Source organism: Rhinoraja longicauda, chromosome 26 (assembly GCF_053455715.1).
Source record: "Rhinoraja longicauda isolate Sanriku21f chromosome 26, sRhiLon1.1, whole genome shotgun sequence".
NCBI classification, from domain to species: Eukaryota; Metazoa; Chordata; class Chondrichthyes; order Rajiformes; family Arhynchobatidae; genus Rhinoraja; species Rhinoraja longicauda.
In genome coordinates this window covers 24049425-24073035 of record NC_135978.1, presented here as the reverse complement: position 1 = coordinate 24073035, position 23611 = coordinate 24049425, and the positions used below count along the sequence as shown (strand labels likewise).

The 23611-nt window shown below is 42.4% G+C and overlaps 1 protein-coding gene across 2 annotated transcripts in view; it reads right to left on the bottom strand.

Moving 5' to 3' along the window:
* Positions 1-7677: 7677 nt before the first annotated feature.
* Positions 7678-23611, bottom strand: part of rnft1 (ring finger protein, transmembrane 1) — a 30674-nt gene continuing 14740 nt past the window's right edge. For both annotated transcript variants that reach the window (XM_078422191.1, XM_078422192.1), the window contains exons 6-9: positions 20803-20961; positions 17251-17316; positions 10389-10490; positions 7678-10301 (exon numbers count right to left, since the gene is read on the bottom strand). In XM_078422191.1, the coding sequence (XP_078278317.1) occupies positions 10167-10301; positions 10389-10490; positions 17251-17316; positions 20803-20961 (462 nt within the window). In that variant the 3' untranslated portion in view covers positions 7678-10166. The remainder of the gene's footprint in view (positions 10302-10388; positions 10491-17250; positions 17317-20802; positions 20962-23611) is intronic.

Below are 23611 nucleotides of genomic sequence, written 5' to 3'. Positions count from 1 at the left end.
TCACAGTTGGATTCATCATTCTCTGAGATGATCCTTTTTTAATCCTTAGACATTTTAGGCATTGTGAAGCACACAATTATGAAGCCGTCTGAATCAAGTCACAAAAGCAGAATGTAGACTTAAAGATGGTTGAATATCTTATTGGATCACCACAGTGGACACTAATTCTTAGCTTTAACATTAGCAGCAAGTTTAGAAAAATATTTTTGTAATTTTTAATAATTGGACCGTAGTCATCTAAGTTGTCAGCTTGGTGTGGCAAGATTGTAACAGATATAGGTATCGAACAGCATCATTTGGAACTTTGCATCAATTTAAATTGGCATTTGCTGGTTTTATCCCAACAGGAAAGATTTGGTTTGGAAAGCAATGTGGCTTGTGGATGCCAATACCAATGTGCTGTTCCTGCTTATGCTATTAATTTGGATATCATTATTTGTGTTTGGCATGTTAGAAATTGGTGCAATTTGGGCAACAAATACCCATATCATGACATCTTCCCATTGGTGTGGATGGTTATCGATGTAAATAGAGGCTGGTTGAATATGGTAGTAATTTTTGAATGTATTCCATTGTGATGGCCAGCTCTTAGTTTAACGAAGTCAGTTAACGAGTGATTACATTTACTTTCTCCAGCCAGCCCCCTTCCGAACCCCCACATCTATGGACCCCAAACACTTAAAGAGGTCTTTCGTTTTATGACCATCTGTCAAGTTGTCCAGCAGGCGGATGCATATGTTAAATATTAATCATTGCCAATCATATCAGTAAAAATTAAAGCACACAGCAGTAAATATCCCTGGCAATGTGAAAGAATTCTAGACACAGTCAGATCTTTCACAAGCTGTTGGCAGGACTTTTCCTGAATTGATTTTAGTGCATCACGGACACCAGGGAATTGGATTCTGTTTAAAGTACGACCTGTGCTAACTCGGACCTTGATGTAAATTCTGATGCCACAATTAAGGGAATTGAACTAGAGAAAATTGGTGCTGTGATCACTACTGCTAGACCTTATGCATTATGTATAACTTGGAATATTCTTATGGTGAGATCTCTCTGCTACTCTAATGAATGGTGTTTACTGAGGAGACAGTTTGAAACTTTCTATCATGTTCAGTCGGAGTTTCAAGCATCCATTATGCATTTGATTAGATCCATCATTATTTGCATGGACAATTCTGTTAGTTACAATTGGCTGTGCTTTTGCCCCAGCCTTTCATTCCAACAAGAGGAAAACCACAAATATCTCACCTTATCACTTGAAAGATGTGTGAACATTGTACCTGTTCATGGGTGACCTTTGGTTCTGAGATCAGTATTTTGGCATGGTGCTTTTACTGCTGGAGAATCTTGCCTCATTATTTTGATAGAACTACACTGTTGCCTGAGTAAAAATGGTGTGAAGCTACATTTTTTTTCTCCTTGCTAATTATCTTGTACTTTATTCTTATTCAGCTTTATTACTGAAATCAAATTGGTCAATGAATGAAGAGCTGTAAAATCCCATTAAAAGGCAAATTTGAATGAACATTGTTGTCTGCTTGGAATTCATATGAAAAAAACAAATACAATGATGGTAATTGGTGACATGACAGTTGTGTCACCATTAGAATTATTTTCATATTTGCACCACTTGTAGTTGCAGTTTGTGTTAATGTCCCATTTACTCTATAGTTAAGCCATACTGATGCATACATTAGGAATATTGCGCAATTACAAGTATTGCTTAATGCAGCTTGAATAAACTGATTTGAAGTATATTCTTGTCTTACCCCCGAGTCATTCCTACGCTGCATGTATAATGTTTTTAATTATTATTTAAAAGTGTTTAATTCATCTTGCATGTCTGGTTTTAATTTTTGTTTAAAGCTACAGGTGGTGGGAGATGTAAAGGGTGCTTGTTCAGTGAATGCAAAGCAAGTGAATCGGTGAACACGGGGCTTCATCTGTGTCGCTGAGGGGAGGCTGCAACCTCAGCAAGTAGTCAAAGTCATAGCCATAGTCATTTATTTGTCACATACACATAAATGTGCAGTGAAATGAAAAATTACCCACAGTTCAACAATAAGACAATAGACAATAGACAATAGACAATAGGTGCAGGAGTAGGCCATTCAGCCCTTCGAGCCAGCACCGCCATTCAATGCGATCATGGCTGATCACTCAATCAGTACCCCGTTCCTGCCTTCTCCCCATACCCCCTCACTCCGCTATCCTCAAGAGCTCTATCCAGCTCTCTCTTGAAAGCATCCAACGAACTGGCCTCCACTGCCTTCTGAGGCAGAGAATTCCACACCTTCACCACCCTCTGACTGAAAAAGTTCTTCCTCATCTCCGTTCTAAATGGCCTACCCCTTATTCTCAAACTGTGGCCCCTTGTTCTGGACTCCCCTAACATTGGGAACATGTTATCTGCCTCTAATGTGTCCAATCCCCTAATTATCTTATATGTTTCAATAAGATCCCCCCCTCATCCTTCTAAATTCCAGTGTATACAAGCCCAATCGCTCCAGCCTTTCAACATACGACAGTCCCGCCATTCCGGGAATTAACCTAATGAACCTACGCTGCACGCCCTCCATAGCAAGAATATCCTTCCTCAAATTTGGAGACCAAAACTGCACACAGTATTCCAGGTGCGGTCTCACCAGGGCCCGGTACAACTGTAGAAGGACCTCTTTGCTCCTATACTCAACTCCTCTTGTTACGAAGGCCAACATTCCATTGGCTTTCTTCACTGCCTGCTGTACCTGCATGCTTCCTTTCATTGACTGATGCACTAGGACACCCAGATCTCGTTGAACTCCCCCTCCTCCTAACTTGACACCATTCAGATAATAATCTGCCTTTCTATTCTTACTTCCAAAGTGAATAACCTCACACTTATCTACATTAAACTGCATCTGCCATGTATCCGCCCACTCACACAACCTGTCCAAGTCACCCTGCAGCCTTATTGCATCTTCCTCACAATTCACACTACCCCCCAACTTAGTATCATCTGCAAATTTGCTAATGGTACTTTTAATCCCTTCGTCTAAGTCATTAATGTATATCGTAAATAGCTGGGGCCCCAGCACCGAACCTTGCGGTACCCCACTGGTCACTGCCTGCCATTCCGAAAGGGACCCATTTATCCCCACTCTTTGCTTTCTGTCTGTCAACCAATTTTCTATCCATGTCAGTACCCTACCCCCAATACCATGTGCCCTAATTTTGCCCACTAATCTATGTGGGACCTTGTCGAAGGCTTTCTGAAAGTCGAGGTACACCACATCCACTGACTCTCCCTTGTCAATTTTCCTAGTTACATCCTCAAAAAATTCCAGTAGATTTGTCAAGCATGATTTCCCCTTCGTAAATCCATGCTGACTCGGAATGATCCCGTTACTGCTATCCAAATGCTCAGCAATTTCGTCTTTTATAATTGACTCCAGCATCTTCCCCACCACTGATGTCAGACTAACTGGTCTATAATTCCCCGTTTTCTCTCTCCCTCCTTTCTTAAAAAGTGGGATAACATTTGCTATCCTCCAATCCACAGGAACTGATCCTGAATCTATAGAACATTGAAAAATGATCTCCAATGCTTCCACTATTTCTAGAGCCACCTCCTTAAGTACTCTGGGATGCAGACCATCAGGCCCTGGGGATTTATCAGCCTTCAGTCCCATCAGTCTACCCAAAACCATTTCCTGCCTAATGTGGATTTCCTTCAGTTCCTCCATCACCCTAGGTTCTCCGGCCCCTAGAACATTTGGGAGATTGTGTGTATCTTCCTCAGTGAAGACAGATCCAAAGTAACGGTTTAACTCGTCTGCCATTTCTTTGTTCCCCATAATAAATTCCCCTGCTTCTGTCTTCAAGGGACCCACATTTGCCTTGACTATTTTTTTCCTCTTCACGTACCTAAAAAAACTTTTGCTATCCTCCTTTATATTATTGGCTAGTTTACCCTCGTACCTCATCTTTTCTCCCCGTATTGCCTTTTTAGTTAACTTTTGTTGCTCTTTAAAAGAGTCCCAATCCTCTGTCTTCCCACTCTTCTTTGCTATGTTATACTTCCTCTCCTTAATTTTTATGCTGTCCCTGACTTCCCTCGTCAGCCACAGGTGTCTCTTACTCCCCTTAGACCAATAAGAATAATCAATAAAAATGCAATAACACATACAATCATAAACTAACACCAAACAATGACTTGGTTACCTCGCAAGATGGCAATGCTGTGGGTTAGGCTTTAACGTGATGGAAGCAAACCATGGGTCTAACCAACAATCCACTCAACTGTTGTGGACATGTGACGGCAGAGATCTTGGAGGTGTTTGCAGTTATGATCAATGATCTGGAAACAGCATGGAGAAAAGACAGCACTGCAAAGGGTAATGTGAAAGAAAATCCTTTGTATGTTGCATGTTAGCGAGGACAAAATTATAATTTTTATTGTGTTAAAAGCACATGAAAGGCAAGATAATCATGCTCAAATACATTAAGCAGTTAGGATAAAGTGATGTTCCCCGCCCCAACAAAAAAATTGACATTACACCTTATCCTACAATTCCATCTTCCAAACTGTGACAAGATTCCTATTGGTGTTTGGTGAAATGAAGTCCCTGACGATGACATATTTAATGAACTGGCTCAACATGTTGACTTGTGAACGTGACCATGTAGTCTAAATGCGGTAAATGACAGTGCCAACTTCACACTACTGCTGATAGTTAAAACGTGATTTTGTTTTGTGCATGGTTAAAATATGCAGACCTTTTAATAGAAATCAGATTTTTCTGGAGGGTCAGTAAGCTGGTGATAAATTGGGCTTTTATTAATGGCTTAAATTAGTTTGACTTCATTTTTAAACTTGAGTTGCGGGAGGGTTGAGCGGTGTAGAGCTACAGATGGGCAGTTTTAGTTTAGTAGCAATTGATGAGTGTAACTGAGATATGTCCTCATTCTTTGCAACATTAGGAAAAGGATCTTAATATCCAAATTTGACATCAGGGTTGGAGACCTTTATGGTGTCATGTGGTGAATTTGTTGGCTTCCTAGAAAATGTAGTTTGAGACTCGGCTTATAGGTTTGTGTAATATCAGTTGTGGGGACAGTTACTGGAAGCTTTTGTAATGGCAGTGTGACTGGGTGCTTAAACTGGACCAGAGTTGGCATGAATTTGTGATAAGTTCAACTGACTAATGAGGCTGAAAATAACATGGAGGGAAGGGCAGCAGAAATCACCCACATAAATTTCCAAAATACATTGTATAAGCTTCTGTACATTAAATTATCTGGAAAGGTTAAAAGCGCGTGGAGAGATAATCCTCCTCAAATACATTGACCAGTTCGGATAAAGAGAAGTTTCCAAAGAAAATTTACTATGGCCTTGGTATTTCATTATATCTTTAATTTCCGTCTTCTATGAATTGCTATAGTACAGTTCCAATCCAGTAACTTCACGCATGAGTCCAGCAAAGTGCTAAACAGAGAGGCAAGTGTGGGAAGGGGAATTGAGATCAGAACTGCCAAAGCCCATAAGGTCATCCATCTATAACTTTGACTTTGTTTTTGCTCAACACAGATATTGCATAAGTGGGGTACCGCAAGGCTCGGTGCTGGGACCGCAGCTATTTACAATATACATTAATGACTTGGATGAAGGGATTAAAAGTACCATTGACAAATTTGCAGATGATACAAAGCTGGGTAGTAGTGTGAACTGTGAGGAAGATGCTATGAGGTTGCAGGGTGACTTGGACAGATTGTGTGAGTGGGCGGATGCATGGCAGATGCAGTTTAATGTGGATAAGTGAGGTTATCCACCTTGGTGGTAAGAATAGGAAGGCAGATTATTATCTGAATGGTGTCAAGTTAGGAAAAGAGGACGTACAACGAGATGTCCTAGTGCATCAGTCACTGAAAGGAAGCATGCAGGTACAGCAGGCAGTGAAGAAAGCCAATGGAATGTTGGCCTTCATAACAAGAGGAGTTGAGTATAGGAGCAAAGAGGTCCTTCTGCAATTGTACAGGGCCCTAGTGAGACCGCACCTGGAATACTGTGTGCAGTTTTGGTCTCCAAATTTGAGGAAGGATATTCTTGCTATTGAGGGCATGCAGCTAAGGTTTACTAGGTTAATTCCCGGAAAGGCGGGATTGTCATATGTTGAAAGACTGGAGCGACTAGGCTTGTATACACTGGAATTTAGAAGGATGAGCGGGGATCTTATCGAAACATATAAGATTATTGAGGGTTTGGACACGTGAGAGGCAGGAAACATGTTCCCAATGTTGGGGGAGTCCAGAAACAGGGGCCACAGTTTAAGAATATGGGGTAGGCCATTTAGAACGAAGATGAGGAAAAACTTTTTCAGTCAGAGAGTTGTAAATCTGTGGAATTCTCTGCTTCAGAAGGCAGTGGAGGCCAATTCTCTGAATACATTCAAGAGAGAGCTAGATAGAGCTCTTAAGGATAGCGGAGTCAGTGGGTATGGGGAGAAGGCAGGAACGGGGTACTGATTGAGAATGATCACAATGAATGGTGGTGCTGGCTCGAAGGGCCGAATGGCCTACTCCTGCACCTATTGTCTATTGTCTAATAGCATTTACTTTTTTAGATTTCCTACAATGGTTCTGTTCTGAATCTCAAAGCCCACCACCCTGGAATTTAAAACTACCTGATGAAGGATCCTGACCTGAGGTGTCAATTGTTGTTTCCATCCACAGATGCTACCAGGCATGCTGAGTTCATCCTTTTGCTTCTGATGTAAGGTCTTTGACCAGAAACCTTGTCTGTTGTTCTATCCAAACACTGACGTACCTGTGATCCTGACATGTTCTGGGTTTTCTTTTTAGATTTCCAGTGACTGCAGTTATTTTGCTTCAATTACTGTTTCTGAAATGCTGCACCACCAAATGGTGATATCATTTGAGGAGCATTTGGGTTTGTTGGGACTAAACCTTTTTCTTCATTCTAGAATTGTAGATCCATTGTTAAGCATAATAATACTGAAACTTCATGGAATGTGTAACAAGGGAATGAATGATACTAGATAAGACTCATGTTTTTTTTAAACGTTGGTGTTTTTTAGTAAGCCGTGAGTTTGAATGCTATAGAAAAGATGTGACAAGCCAAGTAGATTTAAAATGTACTTACTAGCTATAGTTTAAGAACATTTAATCTTCTGGTTCTGAAGAATGTGAAGACAAGCCAGCATGAATTCTACCAAAAAAGTCTGGATTTTCTATCTTAAAACTGTATTTGCTAAAGGTAAAGATTGGTACAATTGACGATCTTTAGAGCCGATTTTCTACAATATAACTTTAAATCTGTTACTTTTGTTTTTCCTAAATATTTGAAATTAATGCATCTGATAGGAAAAGCATAAACTAAGATTTGGTAGTGTAATTTGAACTGGTATGGTAATATAGATTTGTTCCATTTTGCTCAAAAGTTTTCCAAGTTTCTCCAAATAAATGACTTATTTCAGTTGGTCAACAACGGATTAAAGTGCTTTGCAGATCAATATCCAGGATAGAACTTAATTTAGTCTATATTTAGGCAGTTTCTATTTGTGTTATACAATTTTTAACATAAAATGAAAAATATCAAATAGCCATTTTATCTTTTAACCAATCTTTGCTAGCAGAGTAAAGATTACTTGAAATAAGAAGCAAATCGGCATAGGATAAATCACTTTATTTATAATTGATCCAGATAATTATTGGAAAATATTCATTTCATATTTTTCTTACACCATGAATTTTCCCAAGCAAAGAAAAATCACAAACAATACTGTCAATGCAGAACAAAGGAAAATCTGCATGTCCAGAATGTCTACTTGGCTAACGTTATTAAAAATACACAATTTGGGCTAATGCTTTGATTAAATTTCACTGAAATTGAATCCTATCTTCCCCCAAGGGAGCAATTAGTCTAGACTGAATTCTGTTTTTTGCCGCAGAGGCTGCACTTGTACTGTGTGATTGAGATTTAGAACTCACAGAATGTGTTCAGTCTCCTTTGCTCCCTGGACAGAATAAAGTACCTATTTGATTGTGTGTACCTAAAAGATTCTATCTCAGTTCAGTTACTGTCATAAGCATACACCCAGGAAGGAAGAAGACTCATTAAAAAAATCTAAAATGTTCAGGCTTGTAATTGTTTTCCCACCACTTTCAGGGATCTGCAAATGGACAGCGTAGAAGTCCCGTACAAAAGATCTTTAAAAAAAATTGCTAATTTTCAATTTTAGAAAGTAATCCAGCAGCTGCTAACGTTACAAGGAGCATTCTCTCCCTGTGTGTGTTCTACTGTATCAATAAGTAGTGATGGGGCAAAACTGATGGGTGAACACCCTCTGGCATTCTTTGTATTTGGGGGAGGAGAAAGAGAGTAGGGATGGGGGGAAAAGTACAAGCAAATGGGAGCTATAAAATGCTTGAAAGCAAAATGTGAAGCAATCAGTAATTTCTATGTTTTATCTCTATGATAAGGCAGTCTAGTTCTGCAAAACTATTACCGTGGAATTTATTTTAACACCTTTCCCAGTACTGGAATAGTGACTCCCTGAGTCCCAGGATTAGACGGGTGCTGCATCCAGTCCTCTTGATCCATCCTCATTGTATGAAACAATGAAGTTGGTTTCCAAACTAATGATACTGTTAATTGCCCACTTGAACACATTATGAAAAGCAGGCAGCACAGAGTAGTTGAACTACACGTGCTAGTTGACCTCAAGGCACGAAGGAACCGAAAGGCAGAGATTGTCAGTTTTTCCTGAGTTGGTTTGAAGCAAAATAGTCTTAGCCACAAATGTTGATCATCTCAGCTGATTTTGGGTAAGTGATATTTGGTATTCTCTGCATTAAAGGGGGGAAGGAATGGAGGGAACATTAAGCAACTTTTAGAGAAGGCCCATCTTTGATATACTTGTAAATAGGCATATACTTGTAAATAGGCAAGGTGTGGGAAATTATTGGAGACTTCACCTTGGTTATCTTGCCCATTACCTTTCAATTCATCAAGCCATCCTTTAAACCATCTGGAGTTAATTTGCTTTGAATGTATCCTGAAAATAGCTACAATAGGTCCTCAACCTTTTCTTCCAATTAATAAATGTAATTCAACTGTCTTAAAAGGAATTTGAGACTAAGTTTTGTCCCACAATTAACAGCTTATCTTGACTTTACTGTTTTACTCCATCATAATCCTATCTAAATAAAATGATTGCTATCACAGGCAGGTAGAATGGATATTTTTGGGAGGAGATGGGGATTAATATTGCATCTACCGTGTTAGGGATGTCCAACTTCTCAATCTGAGGGCAACACAGCTACAATGGGCTTCCACTGTGCTTCATTGAAGATTTTATGAAAACCGTTCAGCTTCCATATATTACAGCCACACTGTGGTATGCAATCTCCATAACATTGAAATGTTAGCATCTGTGCACTTTTGCTTTTAAGAGCTGAACTGCAATAGGGTTTTTAATACCAATTGGTCTATTATCAAATTATATAACTGGCAGCTTCAAGTTATTAGACTTGGATCTTTCCAACACCCAATCCCACAGTAAAAATCTCCCTGCCTGTACTGTATTTGCTGAAACCAAATTATATTCCTATGCAATAGGCACGGATGCCAGGCCACCAAATAATTACTGTGCTTAAAAAAAGAATCCCAGAGAGACTTATTAAATTTCAATGCTAATTCCATCAGTTTACTGATCTGGTGCCCTTGAATTTTCAATGAGTCTTAATTAATTTGGAATTCATCAAAAGAAATTGCAGCAGTAATTTACAGGCACAATAAACGATTAGAAAAATTAGAAGACTGAGATAGATGGAAAATAGTGAACAGCAATTTACTATAAAATTTAGAAATACTTAAATCCGAACCCACAGCCTGATTTAGCAGCTACAGAAAATCTGTGGCCAAAACTCAAATATTTCCAGATTGGTAACAGGTAATGTAATATTAAACAATACATTTAATATGTCAGCAATTAAAATATTACCATTGAATAATATTCACTTACAAAATAAAGCATTTATCTTTATCATTTGTTTTATTAAGAAAAAATTGAAAATATCTTTCCAAAGAGTTGATAAATTTTGGTTGCACTCAGTACTGGTTTGCTGCTATTTGTCAACAACAGGACCTAGTCACCTGGTCAGTAAAACTGGAGGTGGGTGGAGGTGGCTCCATCTCGCCAGGCTTGAACATAATCCAAGATTACAGTCCGGCAGAGGGGACAAGTCTTCTCCTGATTAAACCAGAGTGAGATACACTCCTCACAGAATATGTGCTGCCAGATAAAATAGAAGAGTTCAGAGAAAGTCTAGGTAATTCATCCTTCAAATTTAAATTTTTTTCCCTGCTTCAAGATATTTACCTGACAAATGAGGAGAATAGGTTCTCTGAATTCTGTCTGGCAGATGGGGCAAATATCTCCCGAGTCACTGCACTGATGTTTGGTGGCAGCAATCCCATAATGCTGAAACAGAAGAGTTAATGTTTTTATTTGGTAGTAATGTTTGATATAAATGCCTTCATGCATATTCACTCTTACCTGCCAATTTACCAGAACAAAACAACCATAGGTGAAGGTAATGGTTGCCTGAAATGTGATGCAGTTGGATGCTCTGGCAATTACTCTGCACGGAAGAGTGGAGGGGAGGAGTTGGCTGCGCCTAACGGCTGCGGCTCTCTGGCAGTCTGTTGTCTTTTTTTCTTTTTTTTTGTTTGTGTCGGTGTTGGGATGGTTTTTGTTTCTGTTTTTGGCTGTGTATGTGTGGTGGGGGTGTGTGGTGGGGGTGTGGGGTGGGGTGGGGGGGTGGGGCGGGGGGAAACCTTTATTTTATTAGGTCTCTTCCCCGGGGCGCGGCTCGGCTGCGGGCCTTAACATTGCCGGCGCAGCTCGGCTGCGGGACGTTTCAGTGCCCGGTGCGGCTCGGCTGCGGGCCTTAACATTGCCGGCGCAGCTCGGCTGCGGGACGTTTCAGTGCCTGGTGCGGCTCGGCTGCGGGCCTTAACATTGCCGGCGCAGCTCGGCCGCGGGACGTTTCAGTGCCCGGTGCGGCTCGGCCGCTGGACTTAACATCGCCCGGTGCGGCCGCGGGACGTTTCAGTGCCCGGTGCGGCTCGGCCGCGGGACGTTTCAGTGCCCGGTGCGGCTCGGCCGCTGGACTTAACATCGCCCGGTGTGGCCGCGGGACGTTTCAGTGCCCGGTGCGGCTCGGCCGCGGGACGTTTCAATGCCCGGTGCGGCTCGGCCGCTGGACTTAACATCGCCCGGTGCGGCCGCGGGACGTTTCAGTGCCCGGTGCGGCTCGGCCGCGGGACGTTTCAGTGCCCGGTGCGGCTCGGCCGCTGGACTTAACATCGCCCGGTGTGGCCGCGGGACGTTTCAGTGCCCGGTGTGGCCGCGGGACGTTTCAGTGCCCGGTGCGGCTCGGCCGCGGGACGTTTCAATGCCCGGTGCGGCTTGGCCGCTGGACTTAACATCGTCAGCGCTGTTCGGCCGCGGGACGTTTCAGTGCCCGGTGCGGCTCGGCCGCTGGACTTAACATCGCCCGGTGTGGCCGCGGGACGTTTCAGTGCCCGGTGCGGCTCGGCCGCGGGACGTTTCAATGCCCGGTGCGGCTCGGCCGCTGGACTTAACATCGCCCGGTGCGGCCGCGGGACGTTTCAGTGCCCGGTGCGGCTCGGCCGCAGGACGTTTCAGTGCCCGGTGTGGCCGCGGGACGTTTCAGTGCCCGGTGCGGCTCGGCCGCGGGACGTTTCAATGCCCGGTGCGGCTTGGCCGCTGGACTTAACATCGCCCGGTGTGGCCGCGGGACGTTTCAGTGCCCGGTGCGGCTTGGCCGCTGGACTTAACATCGTCAGCGCTGTTCGGCCGCGGGACGTTTCAGTGCCCGGTGCGGCTCGGCCGTTGGACTTAACATCGCCCGGTGTGGCCGCGGGACATTTCGGTGCCCGGGGCGGCTCGGCCGGGGGGCCTTCCATCCCCTTGCGGGGGCTGTGCGTGTCGTTTGCCTCGGTTGGGGTCGAGCTGCCTGTCCGTGGGTGCGGGGGGAAGAGAGGGGAAGTTTTGTTGCCTCCATCACAGTGAGGGGGTGTTTGGAGTCACTGTGATGGATGTTTGTGTTGGGGTCGGGTGTCCTGTGTTCTTTTCTTTTTGCTGTATTTTGTGTGACTGCTGAAATTTCGCTCGGTGTTGTGCCGAGTGACAATAAAGTGTTGTTATGTTATGTTATGTTTATAGGAAACAGATTGTAAGTGGCCACCATCAACAGGCAATCTTCATTGATTCAACAATATTATAGCACAGAGCCCAATTTGCCTAGACAGTCCCCTACATATTTGTATAGCATTTCAGCTAGTCCTACATCCCACAAACTTTCCCTTCTAGTATTTATCCACTTTCTTTTAGAAAGCCTACCAATTTTTTTTAAAGCCTTCGCTGTCTTTACACTGGATTTTAGTAAACATTTTAACTTGATTCCAATTGCAACAGCAACAATCTTTCCATTTATTTATCTAAACCGTTTAAAGTCGTTCTACACATCTAGTTCCTTTTCAAGCTGCTTTACGCCAAGAAAACCCTCTTGTAATTGAAGCCCTTCATCACTGGAACTGTTGCAGTAAACCTAGCCAAGAGGATTGTGCCAAGACAGTTGCCGAGTAAGTCGTGATCAAGATTTTTGCATAGAAAGAAACAGAAAAATAGATGCAGGAGTAGGCCATTTGTCCCTTCAAGCCAGCACCGCCATTCAATATGATCATGGCTGATCATCCAAAATCAGTACCCCATTCCTGCTTTTTCCTCCATATCCCTTGATTCCCTTAGCCCTAAGAGCTAAATCTAACTCTGTATTGAAAACATCCAGTGAATTGGCCTCCACTGCCTTCTGTGGCAGAGAATTCCACAGATTCACAACTCTGGGTGAAGAAGTTTTTCCTCATTGTTTGTGTCTTCCTTAGTGAAGACAGAACCAGAGTACTCGTTTAACTGTTCTGCCATTTCGTTGTTTCGCATTATAAATTCACCTGTCTGATTGTAAGGGACCTACATTTGTCTTCAGTAATCTTTTCCTATTTACATATCTAAAGAAGCTTTTAGAGTCATTTTTTATATTCCCTGCAAGCTTTCTTTCATGCTCCCCCCCCCCCCCCCCCCTTAATTAACCCCTTTGTCCTTCTCTGAGTTCTAAATTTCTCCCAGTCATCCGGTTTTCAGCTTCCTCTGGCCAATTTATATGCCTCTTCCTTGGATTTAACACTATCCTTGATTTCCCTCATTAGCCACGGTTGTGCTACCTTCCCTGTTTTATTTTTTCGCCAGACAGGATTAACAATTTTTGGAGTTCATCCATGCAGTCTTTAAATCTTTGCCATTGCATCTCCACCATCAACCCTTTAAGTACTGTATAATTTGCCAGTCTATCCTAGCCAATTCCCGTCTCATTCCTTCAAAGTCTCCTTTCTTTAAGTTCAAGACCCCAGTCTCTGATTTACCCGTGTCACTCTCCATCCCAATGCAGAATTCCACCATATTATGGTCACTGTTGTCCATGAGGCTTTGCACAACAACATCGCTATGTTGATCCTTCCTCATTACACAATACCCAGTCTAGGATGGCCTGCCCTCTAGTCGGTTCCTGTACATATTGGTTTAAAAAACCATCCCGTATACAATCCAGGAAATCTTCCTCCTCAGCGCTGTTACCAATTTGGTTGGCCCAATCTATATCTAGATAAAAGTCACCCACAATAACTGCTGTACGTTTGCTACACGTATCCCTAATTTCCTGCTTGATGCTATCCCCAACCTCACTACTGCTGTTTGGTGGTCTGAATACAGGAAGAAAGGGTTTGTAAAAATACATGGCACAGCTCGTGATCTTGTTGAATGGCACTCTTGGCTCTGTTGTAGATTTCTTTGGTCTTTCACACCCATCCTAAAAGTGTGCTAAGCAGAATATAAGAAAATAACTGCAGATGCTGGTACAAATCGATTTATTCACTTGTGGCTCATTTAATGTTGCAAAAGTTCTAATAATCTTACTTTTGTACTCTGCCACTATTGATGAGGTCCAGAATCCGTTATGCATTTGATTTAATGGGGACAAGCACTGTACACGCAGACCCCTCTGTTGCCATTTGGTCCATATTGCTTCTCATTTTTATGAATGACATAGCCTGCCCAATGAAATCATTGGTGTAAATTAGGGCTTCAGTACTGGGGAATGTTGTCCTGGGAGAGGCTATTGTTGATTTGTTTTTTCCTAATACTGGATTTGGAGGATTTTGTGAAGATGGGATTGGTAGCATCTCTGTGCAGGCCATCCCCAGCTAATGCATAGGTTCTAATTTTACAGATTTCTGTAATTGATTTTATCTGTGTTGGAAAATACAACAAGATCACTTGATACAGTAACTATACTCCCAACGAGTGACCTCAAAAGAACATGACTGATAAGAAAGAATAAGGGGAAACTAGTTAGAATCTGGAACATTTTGGCAAGAGAAATAGTGAAGTACAGTGCCCTCCATAATATTTGGGACAAAGGCCCATTATTTATTTATTTGCCTCTGTACTCCGCAATTTGAGATTTGTAATAGAAAAAAAAAATCACATGTGATTAAATGCACATTGTCAGATTTTAATAAAGGCCACTTTTATACATTTTGGTTTCACCATGTAGAAATTACAGCAGTGTTTATACATAGTCCCCCCATTTCAATGCACCATAATGTTTGGGACACAGCAATGGCATGTAAATGAAAGTAGTCATGTTTAGTATTTTGTTGCATATCTTTTGCATGCAAGGACTGCTTGAAATCTGCGAATCATAGACATCACCAGTTGCTGGGTGTCTTCTCTGGTGATGCTCTGCCAGGCCTGTATTGCAGCCATCTTTGGCTTATGCTTTTTTTGGGGGCTAGTCCCCTTCAGTTTTCTCTTCAGCATATAAAACGCATGCTCAATTGGGTTCAGATTGGGTGATTGACTTGGCCACTCAAGAATTTACCATTTTTTAGCTTTGAAAAACTTATTTGTTGCTTTAGCAGTATGTTTGGGATCATTGTCTTGCTGTAGAATGAACCGCCAGCCAATGAGTTTTGAGGCAATTGTTTGAACTTGAGCAGATGGGATGTGTCTATACACCAGAATTTATTATGCTACTACCATCAGCAGTTGTATCATCAATGAAGATAAGTGAGCCAGTACCTTCAGCAGCCATACATGCCCAGGCCATAACACACCCACCACTGTTTCACAGATGAGGTGGTATGCTTTGGATCTTGGGCAGTTCCTTCTCTCCTCCATACTTTGCTCTTGCCATCACTCTGATATAAGTTAATCTTCATCTCATCTGTCCACAAGACCTTTTTCCAGAACTATGGTTGGTCTTTTAAGTATTTCATGGCAAACTGTAACCTGGCCATCCAATGCAGCTAACCAGTGGTTTGCATCTTGCAGTGTAGCCTCTGTATTTCTGGTTATGAAGTCGTCTGCGGACCGTGGTCATTGACAAATCTGAACCTGACTCCTGAAGAGTGTTTCTGAACTGTCGGACAGGTGTTTGGGGATTTTTCTTTATTATAGAGAGAATTCTTCTGTCATCAGCTGTGGAGGTCTTCCTTGGCCTGCCAGTCCCTTTGCGATTAGTAAGCTTACCAGTGCTCTCTTTCTTCGCAATGATGTTCCAAACAGTTGATTTTGGTAAGCCTAAGGTTTGGCTGATGTCTCTAACAGTTTTATTCTTGTTTCTCAGTCTCACAATGGCTTCTTTGACTTTCATTGGCACAACTTTGGTCCTCATGTTGATAAACAGCAATAAAAGTTTCTAAAGGGGGATGGAAAGACTGGAGGAAAGACTAGGTGCTGAGTGCTCTCTTATACCTGCATTAAGGAGGCAATTAAACACACCTGAGCAATTACAAACACCTGTGAAGTCATGTGTCCCAAACATTAAGGTGCCCTGAAATGGGGGGACTATGTATAAACACAGCTGTAAGGTCTACATGGTGAAACGAAAATGTATAAAACTACCCTTTAATAAAGTCTAACAATATGTACTTTAACCACATGTGATTTTTTTTCTATTACAAATCTCAAATTGTGGAGTACAGAGGGAAATAAATAAATGATGGGTGTTTGTCCCAAACATTATGGAGCTTTCAATTGTTGTTTTCAATTTCAGAAGGGAATTGGATAAGTACAAAAGGATCGGATAGTGGGACTGCTTTGGTGGCTCTTGCACAAAACCAGCATAAGTTTAATGCACTGAAAATCCTCTGTGACTCTGGGTTAGTAACCCAAACCTGAGATCCTGTCAAGACAGACTTAGAGATTCAAGCAAAACCTAAAGGGCCTGCCCACTTAGGCGATTTTTTAGGTGACTGCCGGCGACTGTCATAGTCGTAGCAGGTCACCGAAAAATCGGCGACTGGACCCCCATACGACAATGTCTACGACAAGCTACAACAACCTACCACCCAGTCGACGTCAAGCTACCGACAACCGGCGACCCAATCGTCGTGAGTACGTTTGCCTACGACCGCACCTACGACAACCTACGACCACACAGGCGACAACCGAAGTCAACCTACGTCCACCTGCGACAAGCTACGACCCTGTCGGAGACAGATGAAGACAACTGAAGACAATTCATGTAATTTTGGCCTCTGGTTTTGACGCTGGTACCTGTCACCGGTTGACGTAGGTTGACATAGGTAGTCGCCAATGGAATTCACCAAAGTCAGCACCGGCAACAACCTACGTCACCTGGCGACAATCTACGACAGCAGACGTCAAGCAACGCTCATTGGCATCAAACCCACTGTCGCCGAAAAATCTTCAACATTCTGAAAATCCAGCGGCGACCAGAAAGACGCTACGACTCTTTGGAGACGACTCACGATCATACAGCCTAGTCGCCTAAGAAAAAGCCAGTGGGACAGGGGTTTAAAGGTCTCAAAATAAGGTTCCTGAACAACAATAAAAATTGAAAGTTTCATGGATTTCTAGAGATACTAGGGAGAGTCTATAAATATAAAATGTTCTGCTTATATTGATTACTAGATGGCATTCAGTCAGACTGGCTGCAGTTCCCAAGGTGGCCATAAGATGGCAGCTGGCCAGCATTTTCTTGATGTCTGCGTCACTGCCTGAAATATATCTACATGAAGAGGATGCAAGAGGAAATGTTTACAGCCCGGAGAGTTACAATACTATATTTCTTTACCTGTTTACGGGAAAAACACTGCAGAGCCTTCCCGAAGGTACTCCAACGGCCATAGATTCCAAGGAGCTGAGAAGCAAATACAAAAGGACAAAAATTATGTTGATCATTGTCTTTTTTCAGCCCCACCTCACCCAAAACGTATTTTAGGTGGTTTCCTTGCAATGGTGTGTTTAGCAGGGTGGGGGTGGGTGGTGATGGGGTTTTAGAAAACGTGATAGTTAAGGTCACAGAATCAGACACTGTTTGTGATTAAAACAAATCTTCCCCTCCGATTAAACAATTTTGCTACTATGAGGCATTCGTGCAGAGAATGTGTCAACTGCACTTCATTTCTGTCAACAGACCTATCAGGGTGTCATCCTAATTGCTGCACTGCTAAGTCACTAAATCAACTTTCAATGACTGTCAAGTGCTACAATATTGCCCTTTGTATTTTGATTTCAACCAACTGGCACAGTGGCACAGCGGTAGAGTTGCTGCCTTACAGCGCCAGAGACCCGGGTTCGATCCTGACTACGGGTGCTGTGTGTACGGAGTTAGTGCATTCTCCCTGTGACCATGTGGGTTTTCTCTGGATGCTCCGGTTTCCTCCCACACTCCAAAAACGTACAGAGATTCGTAGGTTAATTGGCTTCAGTAAAAATTGTAAATTGTCCCTAGTGCATAGGATAGAGCTAGTGTACAGTGATTGTTGGTCGACATGGACTCAGTGGGCTGACGGGCCTGTTTCCGTGCAGTATCTCTAAACTAAACATCTCTCCATCATAAGTACAGTAGTAAAGATGGTATGGTATGCATGCTTTCATCAATTGGGCATTAAGTTAGGATGTCATATTGAAGCTTCATACAACTTTGGTTGGGCTGCATTGGGAGAGGATGTAGGAGGGCTTCACCAGAATACCAGAATGATGCCTGGATTAGTGAGTATTCACTGTAAGAAGATGTTGGAAAAACTTGGATTGTTTTCTCTGGAGTGTCAGAGGTTGAGGGAAGACCTGATGGAAGTATATAAAATGATGAGAAGCATGTAGAGAGTCAGTATCTTTTTCCCCAGGGTGCAGGGCATAGCTTTAAATCAGAGGGGGAAGTGTAAAGGATATGTGCGATGGTAAACGCGCGCGCACACACACACAGCTAAGAGTGGTGGTAGAAACAGAAATGATATTGACATATGGTTATGCAGGGGAATGGAGAAATATGAATTACGTTCAGGCAGATGAGATTCGTTTAACTTGGCATCATGTTTGGCACGGACTTTATGGGCTGAAGGGCTTGTTCCTGTGCTGTACTGTTCTACGATAACTGGTGTGTGACATTAAGGGACAGAGTACAACTTCAAAACAGCACGTGGTCAAAAATAATAGCAAGACAAAATTAAAGACTGAAATCTTAATGCACCCAGAATTCATAATAAGGGCACAAAGAGAAATATGAGCTAAGAGGGCGAGCGTTGCAGGGTGACCAGGGCTGGAAATTGAATATTGGAGGAACAGCACTTCATAGTTCGCTTGGGCAGCTTACACCCCAGCGGTATGAATATTGATAAGACACAAAATGCTGGAGTAACTCAGCGGGACTGGCAGTATCCTGGAGAAAAGGAATGGGTGACCTTTCGGGTCGAGACCCTTCTTCAGACTGAGGTCAGGGGGCAGGGAGATAGATGGACAAGGAAGTGTGAAGGTGTGAAATGGGGATCAAGGGAAATGTAGAATAGATCATTATTAGCTGGGAGAAGGTAACAACAAAGCAAACAGAGATAAAATGTAGTCGGAGACAGTAAGACTGGTTGGAGAACTGGGAACGGGGTATGAATATTGATTTCTCTAACTTCAAGTAACCCTTACTTTCCCTCTTCATCCCTCTCCCTTCCCAGTTCTCCGACCAGTTTGACTGTCTCCGGTTACATTTTATCTCTGTTTGCTTTGTTGTTACCTTCTCCAAGCTAACAATGATCTATTCTGTTTTTCTTGACCTTTACCCCTTTGATGTTTTGTTTTCACAGCTTAAACTTCCTTATCTCTCTCTGTACCTCCCCCTCCCATCTCCCAGTCTGAAGAAGGGTCTCGACCCAAAACGTCACCCATTCCTTCTCTCCAGAGATGCTGCCTGACCCGCTGAGTTACTCAAGCATTTTGTGTCTATCTTCAGTTTAAACCAACATCTGCAGTTCCTTCCTACATACCTCCTCTGGCAGTTTATTTCATATACCAACTACCATCTGTGTGGGAAAAGATGTTGCCCCTTTGGGTCCTATTAATCTTTCCCCTTAACCTATTTCCTATGGTTCTTGATTCCCTCATTCTGGGTAGAAGTCTGTATGCATTCACCCTATCCATTCACCATGTATAACAAAGATAATATTCATTATTTTATGGTAAAATATCCTATGTTAAAAGGTGATCATACCACGTTAGCTTGAGAGGGATGAGGATTTGATGTTTCCCTGAGCTGGAGATCTTAGAACCAGGAGTCACAGTCTCACGATCTGGGTTAGGCCATTCAGAGCAGAGATAGAAGAAATAAATTGTTTTCACTGGAGCATCAGAGGTTGAGGGGAGACCTAATAGAATTTATAAAATTATGAGCAGTAGAGACAGTTAGAACTTTTTTCCCAGGGTGGAAATGTGAAAGACTAGAGGGCACAGCTTTAAAACAGAGGAGGAAAGTTTAAAGGAGATGTGCGTGGCAAGTTTTTTTTCACATAGGGGCGTGTACTTGGTAGCAGATATGATAGTGATATTTAAGAGGCTTTCAGATACACACATTGATATGCAGGGATATGGATCATGTGTAGGCAGATCTGATTTGTTTAACTTGGCATCATGTTTGACACGGGCTATGTTCTATGACAGGGCTGTGCAAGTTTCTCCTCATTGGCATATCTCGATCAGAAAAGAAAGCAAAATTATTTCTCAGGTTGGAACCTCAGGCAGGAAGATTGACTGGGAACCAACATTAAATCTTGAGGAATGGCAGAGCAGTCTCAGGGCTTGACAACCATTCCTGCTCCTATTAATGTGAATGATGCCACCTTAAATCCATTAATTTGGCACATAATCAATCACATGCAATAGAACAGTATCATAGAATCAATAAACTTGTTTATAGCTGACTCTCAGAAGAGATACTAAACCAAGGCAGTTATTGTTAGGGTAAAATGTACCAAAGCCACTGTTGGAGAGAAAATCAGCCCAGGTCTGCCTGATCTCTCAACCAACATTACAACAATCTTGCTGTCTAATTGCGAACATTTGAACAATAACTGCATTTCATGGGATAAAACATCTAGAATTGGCAAAGGTCTCTATAAAAATGACTTTTGGTGTACCAATGTTAAAATCCCCAAAATTCATCTGAAAGCGAAAGGGATGTGGTCTATATTCCCAACCCACTGCTTCAATCCATAAAACAGATTAAATAGGTACTTACTTATGACTTTAGAATTTTCATTTTGTGATGCTTCTGAATTATAATATATTAATTCAAAGACTTGCTTTGTAAATGTTGCTCTTCCCTTAAGTATATTAACATAAACAAACATTTCTCCCTTACCTTCAGTATGAGGTAGAACAAACTTAGCAGAATACCCAAAGTCCAGAACACGGAACCATCCGATTCATTACTACCAATCAGATACCAAGACCAAACAGGCATGGGCACAAGAGAGCGGTGGAACTGGTTCACTTCTTCAATGATCATGTACCACTGACCCTTTTAAAAGAGCGAGAATTAATAAACACGCAATCAAATTCCAATACCATCATAATCAGCGCACACTCCCACCGTAATATCCTATAGCCAAATCTCCACTTTATGTATCTGAATCAGCTTAAAGGACTTTAAGACATCAAGGAGCACAAAATACCACCATTCTAAACACACAGCTTACTAAAGCCGATCAAAGAAATACACACATGCATACACACACTTTACTCACTGCAAACTGTTATAATGGAGCATACACTATATCTCTCCCATTGTTATTCTTTTATTATGATAGAAGCTGCAGTAGTCCTTTAAAGCCAGAAATACTGCAGATTGACTGGTGCCAGTTACTGGAGCAGCAGAGAGCATTAGCTGTATACAGTCGGAAAATTATCTACTATTCACGATCTGTAATGATAAAAACTACAAGAGAGCATTAATAGGACTTCATTCGCAGCCGATTGTGGTATTAGTGACAATAAATATTTAACCAGAAACTAATTTTATAAATCAGCTGTTCATCAATTTTGCATTATTATATCACCATTGAAATGTTAAATGGGTTAAGGTTTTCTAACATTCTCTTATCAGGCTTCATTTGAGTTATCAATTAATCGTTCCTTCTGCAACACCTTGGTTAACTCATCCCTTCCCACCCAAACAATCTCCTCCCCAGGTACCTTCTCCTGCAACCGCAGAAGATGCAACACCTGTCCCTATACCTCCCCCCTCGACTCTTTCCAAGGACCCCGACAGTCTTTTCAGGTGAGGTTGAGGTTCACTTGCACCTCCTTCAACCTCATCTACTATATCCCCTGTTCCAAGTGTGGATTCCTGTATATCAGCGAGACCAAGCGCAGGCTTGGCGATGTTTCACTGAACACCTCCTCTCAGTCTGCCTGAACCTTCCTGAATCTCCCAGTTGCTGGACACTAACTCCCCCTCCCATTCCCACGCTGACCTTTCTGTCCTGGGCCTCCTCCATTGTCAGAGTGAGACCCAGTGCACATTGGAGGAACAACACCACATATTTTGCTTGGGCAGTTTATACCGCAGTGCTATAAACATTGACTTCTCTAACTTCAAGTAACCCTTGCTTTCCATTTCTCTCCATCCCTCCCCTTCCCAGTTCTCCTTTACTGTCTCTGACTACATTTTATCTCTCTTTGCTTTGTTATTACCTTCTCTCCCAACTAATAATGATCTATTCTACATTTTCCTTCATCTCCATTCCCTTTGCCCTGTTTTCACACCTTCATGCTTCCTTTTCTATCTGTCTCCCTCCCCTCCTGACGTCAGTCTGAAGAAGGGTCTCGGTCCAAAACGTACCCATTCCTTCTCTCCAGAGATGCTGCCTGTCCTGCTGAGTTACTCCAGCATTTTGTGTATATCTTTGGTTTAAACCAGCATCTGCAATTCCTTCATACACAGTGAATGAAGGTAGTTACAATTGTTAGATTACAATAGGATCTAAGATTGCAGTGGCTGAGGAATAGCACATGGAATTTAATTCAGGTAAAAGTGAGAGTTTGCATTTTGGCAAGATAAACCAGGGCACGACTTGCACAGTAACTGATAGAGCCCCAGGTTCGTTGTGGAACAGAGAGACCTTGGGGTGCAGTACGTAGTTCCATGAAAGTGCTGACATAGGAAGACAGGGTGGTGAATACCACGTCTGGCCTGTTTGCCATAACCTGACAGGATATTCAGTACAGGAATTAGGGCATCTTGATACAGCTATACAAGACATTGGTAAGGTTGCAATTGGAATATTGTGAATGGTTCTGGTTGTTCTGCTATAAAAAGGATGTCATTAAACAGCAGATGATGAAAAATAAAAGGATATTACTGGGTCTGAAGGGTTTCAGTTATAAGGAGGGATTGGGTCTGGAGGGTGAGAGTTAGAAAGAGAGGCTGGATAAGCAGGCCGAGGATATGAGGGGCAAAGATAATCTGAATAACCTATCTTTTCCCCAGAGTGGGGAAGTTTAAAACTAAAAAGCAACGGTCTAAGGTGAGAGGGAAAATATTTAAAAGGGAACTTAGGGGCAACTTTTTCCAGACAGAAGTTGGTGCATGTATAGGAACGAGCTGCCAGAGGAAGTGGGTTGAGGCTGGTACAATTATATTTAAAGGATATTTGGACAGGTACATGGATCGAATAGGTTGAGGGATTATGTGCCAGATTCATGCATGTGGGAGTAGCTTGGTCGGGCAACTTGGTCGGCAAGGCCGAGTCGGGCCGACTGGCCTGTTTCCCTGCTGTGTGGCTATATGCCTCTTGGATACGATTCCTTTAGCAGGAAGTGAAGCACTAGACTCAGTAGGTCATTGAGGTGAACATTTGAAGAGGTCTGAAGAAGGGTCTCGACTAGAAACATCGCCCATTCCTTCTATTCATGGCTGTTGTAAATCTGTGGAATTCTCTGCCTCAGAAGGCAGTGGAGGCCAATTCTCTGAATGCATTCAAGAGAGAGCTAGATAGAACTCTTAAGGATAGCGGAGTCAGGGGGTATGGGGAGAAGGCAGGAACGGGGTACTGATTGAGAATGATCAGCCATGATCACATTGAATGGTGGTGCTGGCTCGAAGGGCCGAATGGCCTCCTCCTGCACCTATTGTCTATTGTCTATTGTCTATTGTCTATCCAGAGATG